The sequence below is a fragment of the Macrobrachium nipponense genome, chromosome 32, assembly GCF_015104395.2.
Source record: "Macrobrachium nipponense isolate FS-2020 chromosome 32, ASM1510439v2, whole genome shotgun sequence".
NCBI classification, from domain to species: domain Eukaryota; kingdom Metazoa; phylum Arthropoda; class Malacostraca; order Decapoda; family Palaemonidae; genus Macrobrachium; species Macrobrachium nipponense.
In genome coordinates this window covers 60,524,419-60,544,518 of record NC_061094.1, presented here as the reverse complement: position 1 = coordinate 60,544,518, position 20,100 = coordinate 60,524,419, and the positions used below count along the sequence as shown (strand labels likewise).

The 20,100-nt window shown below is 35.2% G+C and overlaps 1 protein-coding gene and 1 long non-coding RNA gene across 2 annotated transcripts in view; one reads left to right on the top strand and one right to left on the bottom strand.

Annotated features, from left to right (window-relative positions):
* LOC135207441 (integumentary mucin C.1-like) overlaps positions 1 to 1,878 on the bottom strand; it is a 12,711-nt gene extending 10,833 nt beyond the window's left edge. Inside the window, exon 1 of the mRNA XM_064239166.1 lies at positions 1,759 to 1,878. Within this exon, the coding sequence (XP_064095236.1) occupies positions 1,759 to 1,878 (120 nt within the window). The remainder of the gene's footprint in view (positions 1 to 1,758) is intronic.
* Positions 1,879 to 2,978: 1,100 nt separating this feature from the next.
* The window catches only part of LOC135207532 (uncharacterized), a 102,900-nt gene continuing 85,778 nt past the window's right edge, over positions 2,979 to 20,100 (top strand). The window contains exon 1 of the long non-coding RNA XR_010312986.1: positions 2,979 to 3,538. This is a non-coding gene — a long non-coding RNA (uncharacterized LOC135207532). The remainder of the gene's footprint in view (positions 3,539 to 20,100) is intronic.

The window sequence follows — 20,100 nt, the reverse complement described above, 5'->3', positions numbered from 1 at the left end:
ATGTAACAGGGAAACATGAGATACAAACGATATAAAAATAGAAAACTTTACTGAGTCACCAATAACGAAGTGAAGGTACTTGCTAGTCCATTAATGTTCTGTACCATATACATTTCTTATAGTAACAAGCTTGATGCATTGTAGGTCTGGTATCTTCATTTCTGAACGCTATTAAAACATTCCCTCCAATCAATTAAGTTCAATACAATGGCCTTCCACAGTTGAGTCTTTTCACTTGGCAGTAAATTCAAATCCATATTCTTATTTTTTTAAGTAAGTAATGACATACACTATGGAACCGGATTAAATTTCCTACCAAAAGACATGCATAAACTTACTTTGACATTTTTCCTAACTTTTAATTTCCATATCTTTTCTAAATTTCTAAGTACCATTTAGGTATCATGTCTTTTATATTTTTCTAAGTTTCTAAGTACCACTTAGGTATCATGTCTTATATTTTCTAAAATTCTAAACCATTTAGGTATCATGTCTTTTCTTATTTGAATACAATTTCTATTTCATTTATACAGTTGATTATTAAATATTTTTACTCATTTCTCAGAAATTTCAGAATTATAAGTGTGGCTGGGTATAAGGGTATAACCTAAGGGCAGTTTATAGGCTATGCTGTAAAATATTTAGTTGTATTGGTCCATTCTTTGTTCTGTTCCTTCCTTTTCACACCTATGACCATTCTGTTCTGGAGTAGGATCAGGAATGAGTTCATGGAATTTGACTTGGGCTACCATGCATGAACGTGTGCACATTACACCACAATAAAACAGTAACGATCACAAAGTATAAATGGTATGAAACATAACAGTAAACTACATTTTCAAAACTATGGTTACCTTTCTACATGTCCCTGAAAAAGATGTAGCCCAAGAAGCCTACTATTTTTATATTAAATATATAAAATCCCAGAGGGTAATGCATAATCTAATGCCTAATATTAACTTTGTTACACTCATGTGAGCTAACATGACAATTATCTTCTGAACAAAAATTTATATTATTTGAAAATATAAAAATTCAACAAAATTATAATTTGTTATTTTGTAATATAAAAAGGTGAACATATTCCAGAAACTGAAAAGACACAATAAAAATTCACAAAAATATAAATCCTCAAAGGAATCTGGCATCTAACAAAAATAAAGATGAAAAATGTAATGAGTGAGGTAGGTTACTCAACAGCGGTTTCTTATACAGGAAAGGAACAGTAAAGGAACAGCTAGCCTATGCTTAGCCTTGGTGAAGTGCACTCAAGTATGACCTCTATCAAAAATTGATTTCTATGACCAGGATTATAAACTGAGGCATATCCTTCAATCTCTCGATGTTCAGAGGTTACTAAAGAGGCCACTGTACTTACAGGCAACAGATTACCAGCTTATAAGTGTGTTGAAACTTTCTGAAGGATGTCAAGTTCTGTTGCAGGACCACTCACAAGCAGGCTACACACAGGACTAGTAGGTAGGAAGTCAGCAGACCTTCAAGATGGTCACGCTGGACATGCTCTCTGCCTACACTTAAATTCAAGAGCGAACTGACCACTCTCAGACCGAACCATTTTGGGGGCCTACTACAGGTCCTTGGACGGGCAAAACTTGCCGAAATGAATGCCTTACTGTTACTCAGTGCTCGACCGGATCCAGCAAATATTAATGTTAATGGATAGTACATACCTTCAAGTTTGATTATTGCGAGTATAAATGCGACGACGTCTTAGGGAGAAGGGAGTGTGAGCCACACCAAGTGGGGTGTTGTTATGCTCCAGTGAACCCGAGGCTCGCCACCCACCGCCGCCGCTCCTCCTCCTCCTTCATGCTGCCCGATTATGACCTCCGGTTCCGCTTCATGGCACACTGTCATTTCTCAATTTACAATTCACACTGTTCCAGTGTAAATTTGGTGTCCTTATTTAATTAACGAGGGTTAATTACCCTCTCCCTTAAAGCGTACACAACCAGGTATTTGACATCTAGCCAGTTCGCCACCGTAGTATTGTTGACAGCTGAGTTCCAATAATTTAGGAGCCAACTTGATATCCATTTATAAGAGATATTATACCATAAATAATCATCTAAAAATTTAATATTAATTTTGGAATACATTCATAATATATAAGTACTATTATCAATATTTTAATGTTATAGTGATGTCATAAGTATTTTATAAAGACTTACTGCTTTTTCAATGCTTATCAGTCCCAGAGTCAAATGACATCCAAAGGTATGCAGTAAAAACAACAAAAAATAGATGACCAAATTTATTATCTTTATTTGTAAATAGATTATTTTTCTAACCAGTTCTTAAATATAGGAACTATTAGCTAAAATTTCTTCTCATTATTAAAAAGAATAGGAAAATTATTTGAGAGAGAGAGAGAGAGCGAGAGAGAGAGAGGAGAGATAGAGAGAGACGAGGAGAGAGAGAGAGAGAGAGAGAGAGAGAGAGAGAGAGAGAGATCCGATGGTGGAGGAATGGTGGATAAATGGGGGGTTAAAGAGAAGTTTCTGGAGGAGAAATGAAGGTTACAACGAGAGAGATGAAATTATGATGAATGGCGTCGCGGATAAAGATTAGGATGACAACTCAAGATCTTCCGTTACATTTCGAAACGATATTACATATTGTAAAACGAAGTTATGGCAGCAGGTTTATATACGATACGACGATAGAATTATCGCAAGGGGGATCGGGATTAAGGGGGGGCGGGGCGGGGTGGGGGATGGTTGCAGGGGCCCCGGGGGTCCCGGTGGGGGGGAAGGAAGGGCAAAGAACCTGAGAGACGATGATGGTTAGATATGCCTCCCTCCTCCCTCATCTCCCCCATAGGATCCTCCCCCTCCCCCATCTCTTCCCCCGGTCCTCCACCTCCCCTTTCTCCTCTCCTCGGATGGCTCCTCCCCATCCTCCATTGGCTCCTCCCCCTCCTCCACCATAACCTCCCTCCCTCCGAATATGAGGGAGAGAGAATCGGTCATCACCAGTGTTTATGGTGAGGCCGTGACGAGAGGAACTACCCGTACGTAAACATTGCTGGTCATCGTGAGTAAAGTTCCTCCTTCCCTGTGGCGTACAACCCAGTAGTGCAGTGGTGGATTTAGCCAGGGAGTCCGAGAGTCACGTCGACGTCCTCGACGTCGTCGCCGCCTTCGCCGCCGTCGGAAAATAGATCGGGAACGTCTTCGGAGAAGCAGGTCGGCGGGGCTTAAGTGTGAGAGAAATAACAACGTCGTCGGAGGAAGGAAGGAAGGTGTTATAGAGTAGAAAGTTCGTTCGGGGCTTTACAACCAAGTCTGCCGAAGGGACATCCTCCCTCGCTCTCTCTCTCTCTCTCTCCTTATCTGTATTCTTCTCCCCCTGAAGGAGGAAGAGGAGGAGAAGACGAAGGACACGGCCTGCTGTTTATATTTCCCCGCAGGAATATATCTTGAACAGCAGAAGGAGGACCTCCCTGCCGCTGCTGCTACAGCAGCAGTAGGACTTCTCGGAAGAATATACCCCGACCGCCTCAACGCTTAGTCAGGTAAAAAGAAAATATATCAACCATCGCCTAGAGCTAAGCATGAACGCATTTAGGCCTAGGCTCTATATAACATCCTCCGTAGGTCTCTCTCCTTTCCTTGACCGGTGTCATCACGTTAAATTTCGTCAGGTATTTTCTGTAGGAGGGCGCCCTTGAGGACGGCCCCCATCAGGTATGACAGGGATATACAGCTTCACGTGTTGGGGATGCATGTGTTGATTGGGTCCAAGCTTACGTTGATTATTCTTAGCCTAATAATTATTAAATTATTCTGGAAGCCTCTAGATGCTTGTATTTTATTAATAAATTGTTTTGAAAGTTTTTAAATTTATATTTAACTATAGTATTGAATAATCCGGGGATCATATAGGCTTAGGCTAGTCTTGACTGGAAGCCTCTAGGTAAAATATTATTTTAACTATAAAATATTTTAAAATCGATATTTATCTTTAGTAATTAGTATTTAAATAATTCAGGCGTCAGATAAACTTGAACTATTCTTGAGTGGAAGCTTCTAGATAATACTATTTTAACAATAAGATATTTTTAAATTAATATTTAACTTGATAGTAATAGTATTTTAAATAATTCAGTCATCTTATAGGCCTAGGCCAGTCGTGAGTGGAAGCTTGTAGATGATGGCATTGTAATTATAAAACATTATTTTTAAATCGGGGAAAATTTAAAGTGGCAAAATGCACGTCTGTGAATTTTTTGGTTTCAGTAGGCTGAGATATGCTTATTGTGTACAATTTTTTCTCTTTAATTAATTATCCAAGCTAAGGGTGGCTGGTAGATGGCATTTCTTTAGCCGTCAGGTTAGGTTGTAGGTCTGTTACTGTGTTTTTTCTGGCCTGTCTCACTTTAGCTTAATAATAAGTTTAAATTAGTTATGATTAACCTAATCTTAATGGTGAAATATGTACAAAATTGTATATATATACCTAAAAGAATATATATCACTGGTCAGTCCAGAGGAAATAAAATGTCTTAATGGTGTATGGGAATTAAGCTAGTCAGGCAAGAGCTTATTTAAAAAAAAAAAAAATTCTGGCTCTATTTTTTGTGTGTAGGATATTGTTTGTCACCCTTCTTTTTTTATGAATTTTCATATTGATTTATTATTATCTGACATTCCAATTGGTTATTTTTTCTGAAGTGGCTATATTTGTATTAGGTACAAAAAATACGGAAGTGCATAAAAAACTTGCTTAGATCAAATGACAGTTGGTATGTTTGGCCTTGAAATATATACATGGACTAGTGTATTTTTTTTCTTATCAAGGTTACACTTAATTTTCCAAATGTAACAATCACACATAAACTGAATTTCATATGCCCACATTTTGAGTGGGTATAAGTGAAATGTTTATCTCAGAAATTTGATTGGTATGAGTTATTAATGTACTTGAATATAGTTGGATTTGGTGTTGACTACCCACACTGTATGCAATTAGGTACTATGCTCTCCATTACTAATGCCTGTATACTGTATATTATTTTGCATATATATGGTATTTCTGGTTAGTCATAGGGACAGACCCATAGCTCAATTAGAAGTTGTTAGGACTAAAACTTGTACCAAGTGGTACTCTTTTCCAGTGGTAATAATTATGATTTAGATCATTCCCAAAAGATGTTTTGTTGGGCTATTTTTGATAAGCATTGTTTCAGCATATTACTTTCATTTTTGTGAAAGTGATTTTTTTTATAGCGTATATTTAGTGGGTGCAACTTATTTCACACATATGCTGTGTCACTTTCTTTCATCGTTGGCATTGGGAGAAACTTAAAATTTTATTTCAAGTTTTAAGGTGGAATTCATGATGCATACTAATTGTCCATTTTATTTTTAGCCCAAATTTGGGTTATAACAATAGTACTAGCATATTTTTAAGAAAAACCAGGAAAACTTTTGCAAAGTATGCAATTGCTACATAGTGGTATTGCCCATCTTACACTCATACATCGACTTACTGTTCAGTGACGGAAACATGTGCAGATCAAAGATCTAAAAATATAATTTATAAAAAAAAAAAAAAAAAAAAAAAAAAAAGTCTCCTTTGTCAAATTGTTTCGTTATAGTTAACCATATTTGTTTAATTTTTTTTTCAATGCAAAGTCAATTAATATATATTTGGCACTTGCACCCTCAGCTTAGCAGGAAATACTTGGGCCTGACTCTTAAAATGCGTGGAACAGTTGTGATGCCACACTGCATAGTGTCAGATGCTTATCATTCCATTTCTAAGTTAAAAGACAGGTTGTGTTAATTAAAAGTACCATGCTCATTTTGATCCGTGGCCATTTAACCTAAATGGGTTTTATATAAATTGATATTTGTATTTTTAACATATGAATAGCGTAGTTTACTATGTGGGTGCTAGGTAAACAAATTGATAGTCCTGCTATACTTTTATTTATATGAATCCATGAGCATATAGGGTACCATTTTTGTATGGAATAAATGTACAGGAAAGATACTCCCCTGATTGTTTTTGTTCAAGTTAGGCATTCCCCCCATTCAACATTTCTCATCAAGGATTTGTCTTACTGTATTTTGAAATATTCTGTCTGATTAATGCTTTTGGCACAGTCACTGCATTACCCATGCAATCATATTGAATGAGTTAATTTTTTATCGCATTGCTGTGCTTGGTCTTGGATTTGCAGTTTGTCTCCTTATGGTAATGTTTATTTGAAACAGGCATCTTGCTTGTTTTTCTTTTGAGGGGGGGGTTGGTTGTTGGGAATAATGTTACAATGTGAATATTATGCATTACAGCATTAGTATTGAATACAGGATTCACTAGCTGTACTTCAGATTCTTTATATGAATTAAATTATATTGTGTGTTGATTAACAAACACTAATATGCTGAAACGTATTTTTCAAAGTTATTTTTGAGAAAAGACAGTAGGTATATTGAGTGTAATTTTTTCTTTTTATTTTGGCATTTAACAAGCAAATAACATACTGGCAGATGGCTGACATGTGATTCCTACAATGCCACATACCTGGCTAATATGTAGGGTTTCTAAATCCCTAAGTTCTTCTGTTTGTTTCCTCAAACCCTAGATGATCATATCCATGAGGTAAAGGATCTTGCCTCTAGCGTAGTTGTTCAACTGCTATGAGGAACTGTTTATCTTTTAACTTACTGAATGACACTCTTTATTGACATAAGGTTAATCTTTTCTTGTAATCCAACTTGTCAGGTGTCCTCGTCAGTACGTGTAATAATTATGCATGTTATTTTGTAAATTGCTAAATTTTACTTTCACTCGACTTGGTTCCCTTTGTCCAAGGTGAAACCCATCACTACATTTCAGGAACTTGTTCTTTGATTAACTGTGATGGGAATGAGCCTTGTTATTTTGGGGGCTGGTTTCTTAATTACTACTGTCTTTGGCTTTGTTTTCTTTGCTCTAGTTGAGACTGTTCTAAAAGGCTCTAAAAATATTGTGTACAGTATTTGAAGAGATAGAGAACATTAATCCCCCAAGTTCAATGTGTTCACTCATTAGGGCGCGTTCCATTCAGTGTCTGTTGGCACAAAGCCTAGCTTGGCAAAAGAAAATTTGGTTTTAATACATGCCATGTCTGGGTTTGGTATTTTCCAAAAACATCTATTTCAAAAGAAAACTATTTTACAATTATTGCCATTGTATACGTACAGTATACATGTCCTTGTAGAGAATTTTGTGATCAGATCCATCCATTGAAATTACTGGAGTTAAGCTGAGTTTTCTTCCCAATACTAAACATTTTGCAGTGTAATTTCTGTTATAAAAATTTTAGTATTTAGGTTAAATTCCACCCAACGCCAAACAGTAAGAACAAGCTAAAGTGCAAATAGTAAAAAAAAAAAAAAAAAAAAAAAAAAGTGCTAGACAACACAATCATGCATTAGGGGTTGATGTTAAAAGATTTTTTTATTTTTTATTAACGGGCTCAACATCTAAACTACGTACTAGAATTTGTCCAGCAATACATTATGGGTGTGATAGTTGTACAGTTAAGTTTAACGATGACCATAGGCTACTTTTGAACAGGAGAGAACTAATTCATACCACATGAAAATATCAGTCCATGTAAATCGAACTCCACGAACCTTAATGGCATTGACAGGTGATGCCATAATTGGTTTAAACTCAAGAAAGAGAAAGTTAAGTGAATTCAGTCAATCTTTTGCACACTCTATTCTAACGGGTTGACTTTGATGTAATACTATATATGAATCATGTGCGTGTCATTGTAACATGAAGGTTGCAGTTACATTTTGTAGAATGCACTTTTTGCTTTAAAAAAAAAAAAAAACATTGAATTTTTTATTATCTTGATAATCTTACTGAATTTAACAGACTCCTGAAACTTGCCCAAAGATCATCCAGTTTGTTTATTGAATGTATATAGAGTAAGAGTATTTTTTATTTTAAACTTAAGGTGCACATAGTCTTATCACAAGTGAAAGTTAGCTGCAAGCAAGTATATGTAGTTCCAGTCCCGTAGCTTGACTCTTGAATGATAATGCTGGCTCTACCGTCTACTCTCCCAGGTTAACCTCAGTTCAATTTGCTCCTAATCGATAGCTGACGACTTAAAAAGCTCTACCTGGGACTACAGAAGTTTGTGTGTGTGGGGGGGGGGGGGGAGACGTATTGGGTACCTTAATTAAACCGAGTTCGAATACAGTAGTCGTTCGCTGCAGCTACTTACTTGTCGCCGGTGTTCGGTCTACGATCATGAGCTATTTTTTAACAGTCTCTCTCTCTCTCTCTCTCTCTCTCTCTCTCTCTCTCTCTCTCGTCTCCAGTCTCTCTCTCTCCTCTTTTTCTAGTTAGGAGATATATTGGCTTTTGGCTATTTAAAATGGTTTTTGGTTCAGGCAATACAAATGCGATGTTATATTCATATTCCTATCTTCCCTTAGTAACAGTATATTAAGTCATATAATCCCATTCGGCGGCGATGTGTGAAAACTTGTCAGTAATTCAGCACTTTTGTTATGTTTTAATTTTGAGTAGTTTAATGACTTTCATATTATGTATGTTTTTTGCGAGATCAAAGAACATGTTCGTTGTTCCAGGGCTGCTTGGTATAAAACGTAGTATAGTATGTTGGGATCTTATGAATATGTAATTTGGTAGGCATAGACTAAGCATTTTTTTTAGACGTCAAAACATGCTTCTGTTTGCCATTTTATTTTATGCGGCATTGGAATAAAGATGTATTTTTTTAAAATATAAAATGCGACCTCTCCATATTATTAGTTAAATGCTGTAGGCCCCCGTGGCTTATGAAGGAAACATAATTTTGTTTTCATTATTTTACTGAAGTTATTTCGTAACGGTAGATAAAGTTTCAATCTTTTGGTTTTTATAAATAATCATAATTTTAAATTTCAAACTACTTGTAGGTCTGTCTATGAAGAGAGCGTATGTTTTCTCCTTGTTTAATATTTCCCCAGATTTGGATCTACTAAGGAATTAGACATTGGTGTGTCAACGAAGAGGGCCAACCATTCATTCATAAATGTTTTAAATGGTTTATAGACGTAGGCTTAGACTTGATAGGTGAGGTGTACTATGCTTTTCCTTGTATACTGTTTTCACAAGTTCAGATATTTTAACCTTGACGTGACAATGAAAATTGACTACCATTCATTCACAGATGTTTTAAAATAGTTACAGACCTAGGCACCGAAATAATAGGCCTTGTGACGCATGCGCGGAAGGTATGTCTTGTCTGAAACCCCCTCTCCCCTCCCTTCCCCTTCCTCTCATTCATCCCTTCCTCATAACCCTCCTTCCCTTCGTTAATTCCCGCGTCATCCGCTTTCTCTGTCTGTGTACAACATAACACCACATGTTTTGGACATTATTTATTTTTTCTTTTTCTGGTGTCGATTTTACTTAGGCCAAAGAATGAGACGAGCCTGCAGCCCATCCTGTTCTCTCTCTCTCTCTCTCTCTCTCTCTCTCTCTTCTTCTTCTTCTTCTCGAGTGACCGCTGACGTGACGTTGTAACCTAATAGCGAACAGTGGTTTGTTATCCTGCTCATGATGTAATTGGCTTATGCATGCGGATGAGCAATTTTTTTCTATTTTTAATTTTGTTTAATGCTTTTGTGTGCGTGTTGTGAAATGCGTTGAAGGATGGTATACATTCTCTCTCTCTCTCTCTCTCTCTCTCTCTCTCGTAAAAGCTACGAAAGTCATCCGCATGGAATGTCTCCATTGACAGAGTCATTGTGATACGTCGTAAGCGTTGGCCATAGATGCTGAGGATGTATTTTCAGAAAGAGTTGCCCTCACCAAGCGCTTGTTGTGAGTGACGTTTATTCCACCAGTTATAATCTGGTTCCCACCATTGTAGTCCCTCCTCCCTCCCCCTCTCACCGTCAACTAAACTACGCCTTGATAGTCTAACTCAAAGTATAGTGTTTTGCGGTTTGTAAAAGAAATAGCTAAAATAAAATTGCACGACTTTCTGTATTGCGCAAGACTGTATAGGCATTGCAAGTAAATTGCGTCTCTCGGAAGGTAATGATTCCATGAAATGCTGTGCATTTTCAAAATCAATGAGGACATAATTCTAAAGCTACCAACGCATCTTTTAACACGCCCGAAATTTATCGAAATTGTCTCCCTCGGTGCGTCTCAAAATACCGCAAATCAACCAGTAGGCCTACTCATATTTAAATAGGTTAGGAATATACCTGAGAATTTGGTATATATCCATGGGTGCCCTCACCTAGGAGCAAGGGGGTACCCCCCCCCCTTGAAATACAGGAAGAAAATTTAAATTACATTAGTATATATAAATTGTTTTATTCATTAAAATAATGGTACTGTTTTTTGGAATCAACCTGCTAGTGCAAGGGGTTAGAAGAGTTGGTCTGCTCGATACCGGAAACTCTACATGTTCTTATTAATATTTACCCCCCCCCCCCCCCCCCCCCCACCCCACCAAGCTGGCATCGTGTACATTATATCGAAGTAACTAAAAGTCCAATTGGGGCGAAGCCCTCTGGGAAATTCCACCGCTCGTGCCTTTCCCGTGCATTGTCTTTCACAAATCTCCACTCGGCTACAGCATCCCTTCTCATGATTCTCGTCAAATTGGGTTTAGGTCTACTGATTCATCTGGTGCCCGCTGGGTAGGCCTAGTTGATATCACGTGCTGTTTTCTCAGGGGTTTTGCTTTCAGCAACTGTGATAAATAACGGTTATGTCCATTTAGGGGAGGTAAAGTACATGTAATTTCTCTCTCCTCTCTCTCTCTCTCTCTCTCTCTCTCTCTCTCCAGGAACCCATCTTCTTCCGAGGATAGTTATGTTAGACGGTTCACATCGTGGGCTTGTTTCTTATGAATAGGTTTCATCTTCTGAATATAATAATAATTATTGTTGCAGTCCTGGGCTCTTCAGTGAGCAAGAGCCCGTGATGATATGACGCCAGCTTAATCATAAACAATTGTAACGTATTTTTCTGGCGCTGAACATACGAATAATGTCTGGTAAGTTTTCCGGTCTGGTCATTAGCGTTTTGATTTTAGCATCGTTTATTTGCTGCTTAATTTGTTTTTCCATTATAATGACGATATTGGATGTTGTTTATTAGGTAGAAGTACCACCAGTTCATTTTAGAATAATATATAATGATGATATTGGATGTTGTTTATAGTTAGAAGTACCACCCGTTCATTTTAGAATAATATATAATGACGATATTGGATGTTTTTATAGTTAGAAGTACCACCCGTTGATTTTAAACTAATATAATGAAGCTATTAAATGTTTTTATAGTTAACAGTACCACCCGTTCATTTTAGAATAATATATAATGACGGTATTGGATGTTGTTTATAGTTAGAAGTACCACCCGTTGATTTTAAACTAATATAATGAAGCTATTAAATGTTTTTTATAGTTAACAGTACCACCCGTTCATTTTAAAATAATATATAATGAAGGTATTAATTTTTATTATAGCTAAAAGTACCACCCGTTCATTCTAAACCAATATATAATGACGATTTATTTTAAAGGGTTTTTTTTATAGTAAAAGGACCACCCGTTCATTTCTAAATAATAGATAATGAAGATATTAGATGTTTTCTTTATAGTTTTTTAAGTACCACCCGTCCATTTTAAGATAATGCACAACGAAGGTATTGAATATTTATGGTTGAAAATACCACTCGTTCATTTTCAGAATAATGTATAATGAAGATATTAAATGTTTATAGTTAAAAGTACCACTCGTTCAGTTTAAACCAATATATAATGAAGATATATAATGTTTTTTTTTAGTTTTAAAGTACCACCCGTTCATTTTAAGATAACACACAATGAAGATATTAATTTTTTTATAGTTAAAAGTAACCACTCGTTCATTTTAAGATAATATATAATGAAGATATAAAATTTTATTTTCATAGTTGAATGTACCACCCTTTCGTTTTAAACCAATATACAATGAAGATATTAAATGTTTTTTTTTTATATAGTTTAAAGTACCACCCGTTCATTTTAAGATAATATACAATCAAGATATTAATTATTTTATAGTTAAAAGTAACCACTCGTGCATTTAAGATAGTATATAATGAGATATAAAATGTTTTTTTCATAGTTTAAAGTACCACCCGTTCATTTTAAGATAATACACAATCAAGATATTAATTTTTTTATAGTTAAAAGTAACCACTCGTGCATTTTAAGATAATATATCATGAAGATATAAAATGTTTTTTTCATAGTTGAATTTTAAACCAATATGCAATGAAGATATTACATGTTTTTTTTATATAGTTTAAAGTACCACCCGTTCATTTTAAGATAATATACAACGAAGATATTAAATGTTTATGGTTGAAAACACCGCTCGTTCTAGCAACATCCCAACATGGCTCTCGTCTTGAAATACTCGGCAGCGAATCCCGTTCCTCCTCCTCCTCCTCCTCCTCCTCCTCCCTCCACCTCCCCCTCCCTTCCCCCACTGGTGGTCCTCATGGGGGTGTGATCCAATCCCCCTCCCACATGGGTGGTGGTGGGCTCCTTACCTCCTCCTCTTCTTCTTCTCTGTTGCGAACGGAGCTCGTGTCATTTTCAATGGCAAGTGGATTGCGTCATCAGAGGCTCATGATGTCACTTGGGAAGATTTGTTGCTGGCTTCTTACGGAGGAATCTTCGCGCGCGCGCGCGCTTTTTTTGTTTGTGATATATTTTTTTGTGTGTATTATTATATATATATATATATATATATAATATATATATATATATATATATATATATATATATATATTCACGAGTGGAACAGAAATAAACTCCTTACTCACATCAAGATCGAACCCAGGTCGACTCAATTCTAGTCTTTTCAGTTGAAAGACCTGGATTCGATCCTGATGTGAGTAAGGAGTTTATTTCTGTTCCGCTCGTGAATGTTGTGTTGAGTTATATATGTGTAATTATATATATATATATATATATATATATATATATATATATATATATATATATATATGAGATGGGAGGTTGTAGAAGATTTGTTCATTACTTAAAAAGGTAAGATGGCCCTGTTTTGTTAATGTGATCGCGACCACAACAACCTTCTAGCTACCAGGTACTCAATTCACTGCATAGATCAATTGAAGCACAATGAATGTTTAGCTCTTTCTCGCCCAGGAGTCGAACTTTGGGTACACATATACGTTAACCGGGATGCTTCAGAAAATTTTTGCCTGTTTTATTTTTAAGGGAGGCTTGTTTAAGAAGTTGATGCATTTTTTTTTTCAGGTTTGTTTTTATAAAACGGTTTGCTTATGTTGGATAATATGGTTTTACTATTGCATGGTGTACATGTATATATATATATATATATATATATATATATATATATATATATATATATATATATATATATATATATATATATTTTTTTTTTTTTTTTTTTTTTTTTTTTTTCTAATTTATATTTCAAGCATAAGTATTTTCTTACCGTATATGTTAGCAACTGAATTTAAGTAACATTTAATTTTCCTTCGTGTCTTGTGATGTATTTTTTCTAAGCCTATATCCTTACCTTACTTGTATATCCTTGAGTGCCGCGTAACACGAAAGCAAGACTATAATAATTGACTGGTAACGGTTACGCTACTTTCCGACGAGAATTATCAGAACGAAAGACTCGCACAATGAACGGACGAAGTTGGCCGTTAATACTGGCGAGGGCATTTCAGCGGGTTCGTAAAAGCGTTATATATTTTATCGATTGCTTACGTAAGGAAGGTCGGTTTAATCTTTGGGAACAGGTGTGGAGTGACGTGGTCGCTTTTTATTTTTTTTATTTTTATCTGGGAAAACAAATTAATCTCTGTTGTTTCTCCGTTGCTGGGTGTGTTGTATGTAATGACTCCATATATTTGTCACTGCGTTGTTGCCGCCGTTTTGGGGGTTGTTTTACGCGAATATACTAGCAAGATTAAAGTTTGTGGTATTATTATTATTATCTTTTTTTTGAGATGCGAGCGTAAATATATGATTCGTGTAATAATTCATAGATTGGATTGTTCATTGGCTTGCTTTCGTTTTTAAAAAGTTAGAGAAGTTTGCTTTTTCCTTTTCAGAAAGTTAGATAAGTTTGTTTTTACTTTGCGAAAGTTAGAGAAGTTTGTTTTGCTTTTGAGAAAGTTAGAGAAGTTTGTTTTTACTTTGAGAAAGTTAGAGAAGTTTGTTTTTTTCCTTTTCAGAAAGTTAAAGAAGGTTGTTTTTCCTTTTCAGAAAGTTAGAGAAGTTTGTTTTTCCTTTTTTTGAAAGTTAGAGAAGTTTGTTTTTACTTTGAGAAAGTTAGAGAAGTTTGTTTTTCCTTTTCAGAAAGTTAGAGAAGTTTGTTTTTACTTTGAGAAAGTTAGAGAAGTTTGTTTTTCCTTTTCAGAAAGTTAGAGAAGTTTGTTTTCACTTTGAAAGTTAGAGAAGTTTGTTTTCCTTTTCAGAAAGTTAGAGAAGTTTGTTTTCCTCTTTTAAAAATTTAGAGAAGTTTGCTCTCCTTTTTTTGAAAGTTAAAGAAGTTTGTTTTCCTTTTTTTGAAAGTTAAAGAAGTTTGCTTTCCTTTTTTTTGAAAGTTAAAGAAGTTTGCTTTCATTTTTTTGAAAGTTAAAGAAGTTTGTTTTCCTTTTTTTAAAAGTTAGAGAAGTTTGTTTTCACTTTTAGAAAGTTAAGAGAAGTTTGTCTTGACTTTGAGATAGTTATGAGAAGTTTTTTTCCTTTTGTGAAAGCGCAGAGAAGAAGGAAAGGAGATTGATTGATTGGCTGAAAAATTGGGAACGCATAAAGAAAGGGATAGATCCTCATTTTGTAGTAGAATAAAAAGATAATAGAAAAAGTTTTTTTTTCTCTGAAAGCTCTTAATTACACGACTGGTAGAGCTTTTACTTGTGCGTTTCTCTTCTTTCTCTATTTCTTATCATTTGCAGTTTCTGTCCTCTGGGAATAATACTCATAATAATGATATCCACTGAACAGTAACTCCTTTGTAACTCCATATTCAAATTCGTATGTCTGCTTCGTGTCCTTCACAAAGATCTCGTCTGATTATATTTAGAAGTTTCGGGCGAGAATGATTAACTTACGGATGGTAAATTATGTTAACTTTTAACAAATGTATATTTTTAAGCTTTTAATGATTCTCCAGATGTTTACGGGATTTAATTTTATATTTTAAATGAAATATTTGGCGCCTTTTTTTTAAAAGTCTAGATATTTTTTATGTTAATTATCAATTCACGTAAAATTTTTTAAGTGCCGTTTCGAAAAGAATTATAGGTGTTGGTTTTATGTGGCCTTTTTTTCAACCGCTTTGTAAAGAATTAGTCGCTGGTTTATGTAGTTTTTTCCCCGTTTTGAAAAGAATTATCTGGTGGTTTATGTAGCTTTTTCGTAACCGATTTGAAAAGAATTATTTGTTGGTTTATGTAGCTTTTTTTAAACCCCGTTTTGTAAAGAATTAGCCGTTGGTTTACGCAGAATTTTTAAGAACCATTTAGAAAATACTTAGCTGTTGATTTACATACATTTTTTAAAGAACAGTTTTGAAGAGAATCGGCTATTGATTTACATAGAAAAATGTTTAAGAACCGTTTTGGAAAGAACTGTTATTGTCTCGTAAAAGTTTGCGTTTTGGAAAACAGCTGATGAGAATGCATGCAAAATTCCGCTAGGTGTGCATGCCGTTTGCATGTGGCTGTTGTGTGCAGCTTAGCTAAGTACGGAGGTGTGTGGGTTTGTGTGTGCTTGTTGCTTGCGTTTGTGAGTTATTCTTGTTGCATTCCTTGTGCGCGGGATTGAAGGAAGTTGCGAGGCTCTGCGCGCGGTTGAGGGTTGCAATACGTGTACAGTGTACACGCGGCGCTGTGCGCGTTTGTTCATCTCGTGAGGACAGGTGTGTGTGTGTGTCCGTGCTCGCATGTCTTCGTGTATGTATTTGTGTGTGTGTGTGTGTGTGTCTGTGACGCCTTCGGGTAGATGGGTGCGGTCTTGGCCCCAGGAGTTTGCCAGAGGTAGTTTATTGCATTGTTTCTTTGATTTTGTGTTAAGTTTAGGCAGAGTGCCGTTGTGTTTGTGTACACAGATCGGGACCTGATATGTCTTTTCATGTTCCGTGACACCTAGTTTTGATTTTTATGTGACTTGATTGTTGTTGTATGTAGAGATGTTTGATTGGAAAATATGTATACATTTTGTGCCAGATCCTAAATATATTCTGCCATTTATCAATATAGAAGAGTTATTTCTCAGTGAGTAAACTTCTGTTCTATTATTATTTACCGATTTATTTATATATGCTTTTTTGCTGTTGATTTCGTCTTTTAATATGTAGAATACTGTTGTGTAAATATAGATTTCTTGTCTCATTTGTAAATGTTTGTTAGTAGTCCAGTAGGACCGATTTTGGAATGTACAGAAACGGCTGTATCCGGCCTTTAACGGAAAACGCGAATAAAAAAAAGTGATAAAAAAAAAAGTGTTGAAACCTTCATTTCCTTTATATCGTGTTGCACCCAAGTCTGCGATAAAGAGATTGACAGACATTTTCCTTGCCTTCTTCTTGCCATTGTCTTTTGAATATAATATAATATGATATGATATATATATAGATATATATATATATATATATATATATATATATATATATATATATATTGTTTGTTTTTAGCTCTCATCTCATACGTATATGCATTTGTTGTTTCATGTTATTAATAAAATTTCCGTATGTCAACAATTTTTGACTTACACTTTATTGAGAGAGAGAGAGAGAGAGAGAGATTTAATGGTACGTGGCTTGTGGGTGCAACCATGCATAAACTAATTATCTCTATCTTATGCCGTTGATAATGTGCACAAGCCTTCGTAGTCTTGGCTCAGTCAGTGGGCGCTGTTCCCCAAGGGAAGGGAGGGGGGGGGGGGGTTCTTAAGTGATGCTTTTTGATGGGTGCTATATTTAGAGGTCAGTAGATTTGTCTTTGTTTTATTTATTACTTAGTTTTCTTGATAAGGCTTAGGTACGTGGCTTCATTTGCTTCCTTCATGAGGCTAACGCAACGTCATTTAGTTCCTTAATAAGGCTTAGGTGACGTCATTTATGTTCATAATAAGGCTTAGGTGACGTCATTTATGTTCATAATAAGGCTTAGGTGACGTCATTTATTTCCTTAATAAGGCTTAGGTGACGTCATTTACTTCCTTAATAAGGCTTAGGTGACGTCATTTATTTCCCTCATAAGGCTTAGGTGACGTCATTTATTTCCCTCATAAGGCTTAGGTGACGTCATTTACTTCCTTAAGGCAAACGTGACATCATTTATTCCTTCATAAGGCTTCCGTGACATCATTTACTTCCTAAATAAGGCTTACATGACGTCATTTATTTCCTTAATAAGGCTTAGGTGACGTCATTTGTTCCCTTTATAAGGCTTAGATGACGTCATGTATTTTCTCAGGCTTAATTGATGTCATTTATTTCCATAAGGCTTACTGGACGTCATTCGAAGGAATGTGTCACGCACATAGTATATATTCTTAAGGCCACCTCGAGATGTCTTGAGCCTTTTAGGAAACAGCTGATGTTTGTTGCCATGGAAACCGTGTAAACTCTGGGATCCGATTTCTCCTGATCAATATATCTTGACAGATTTCATACAGGTATTTGCGGCATGCATATGTGACCTTGCAGGAGGTATGCGCTGTAATCTGAAGTGTTTCTGCTGTGATTGTTACTTTTTCTTTATCATCTTGGTTAGGATTTCTTAAGCGTTTCTCTCTCTCTCAATATATATATATATATATATATATATATATATATATATATATAGTATATGTATATATATATATATATATATAATATATATATATATATATATATATATATATATATGTTGGTTCTAACCCACAACGTTGTCATGTCACCTTGATATTCATTATCAGATAAACCGATTTGGGACAATGCCAAACTGATAAGAAAAAAAAAAGATAGTGTACAAGTTATAATTCCCCAGTAAGAAGCATCAGGAGTTAGTTTTAGCATTAGGAAAAGAACCGAGAATTATTTATATAATTATGGAAAGAACCGAGAATTATTTATGTAATTAGGAAACGGGTTATTACGCTTTCACCATCTCTTGGGAACTGTTAACTCTCTTCTTATTGTAAGGGGGAGACGTAGTGGAGACTTGTGACATTTTAGGAATAGTGACAGTCGCTACAATGGATGTTTCCATTGTGATAATGACAACGTTTTTTTTAAGGGGTCGATGCTGATAATAGTTACAATGAATTGTCATTGTTCTGTGAAGATAAGATCACCATGACTGGTGTTAATTGTTTATTTATTTTTTTGCGGCCACTTTTCGGTTTTTGCTTTATATTGAATTGTTATTGCAGCGATGAGTTGCAGTTGCCACTGCGACTAAACTACTAAAATAACGAATTATTATTGTTCTATTTAGATAAGCTCATGATTACTAATATTTGTATTATATTATTTCTGGTCCATTTTTGGGGGGTTTTTGTTTTGTGTTTTATATTGTTCCAGTGATGTAATATAGTTACTACTACTACTACTACTACTACTACTACTACTACTACTACTACTACTACTACTACTAATCATAATAATAATGAACTTTTTCGAGTGCCGAGAAATATTAATATTGTTAAAATATTTGCCCAACTGTTCGTTTTTTTGTTGTATTCTGTTTCAGTGATGAAATATAATTACTACTGCCACTAATACTAAAGCTGCTACTACTACTACTACTACTACTACTACTACTATTAGTAGTAACGCTGAGAACGCCAATCACTGTCACTCCGTACATTCTTGCATACCAAACTTTTCTCACCTGTTGATTCGTCCCCAGGTAGTCGGGAGGCAGCGGCCTCCGTGTCTCCTCCCCTCCCCCCCCCCCCCCCCCCCCCCCCCCCCCTCCCCCCCCCCCCGCCCCGGCCCCCGCCTTCATTTCTTCAAGAATGGCGGGCGTTCATTCAAGTGTTTCGTGAATGTCAGAGAGAGAGAGAGAGAGAGAGAGTCAGTCTTATGTCACTCTCTACGTATAACCTTTTACCAGAATGCCCTTTCAGTTTTACCTCGTTGGATTGTTTTTTTTATTTTCTTTTTTCAGTCTGTTGTAATGTCTGTTGTCGGTCAGTTACCCTCCATTAGCTCTCTCTCTCTCTCTCTCCTGTAATAATTTTAGTGGTCCTTGATGGACTTTTCTTTTTTTTTTGTTGACTCTACTCTCTCTTCGCTCTCTCTCTTAAATTCAGTGGTTATTGAAGTCAAAGTGTTATTCACAATGCGTATTCAGTCGTATGGAACATGACAAATTGATTTTGCTACCACAGCACAATTTTTTTTACCAGGAATTAAAAAAAAAAAAAATACAGTTAAATATTTGAATGAAAAGATGTGTTTAGATAACAATTCGAGAAGTATGTTTTTTTTTTATTTGAATGTAAAGATATTTTGAAATAATATTTTGAAAAGTATTTGTTTTTATGTGGATGTAAAGATATTTTGAAATAATATTTTGAAAAATCTTTCGTTTTATTTGGATGTAAAGATATTTCGAAATAATATTTTGAAAAGTCTTTATTTTTATTTGAATGTAAAGATATTTTGAAATAATATGTTAAAAAGTCTTTCGTTTTATTTGGATGTAAAGATATTACGAAATAATGTTTGGAAAAGTCTTTATTTTTATTTGGATGTAAAGATATTTTGAAATAATATTTTGATAAGCATGTATTGGTATTTGAATGAAAAGATAGGTTTCTGTAATATTTTGAGAAGTCTGCATTTAGATTGTGAACTGGTAACTTGTCGAGCTCGGTTCTCCATTGTTCTACTTAAAAGTCAAAATCCCATAGTCCAATATCTCTATGGATACGTTAGAATTGAGCTCAGTATCTTTACGGCGGTAGAATTTTATAGAGTGCATAATTTATTTAACAATATATCTACTCTGTTATTATTATTATTATTATTATGATTATGATTATT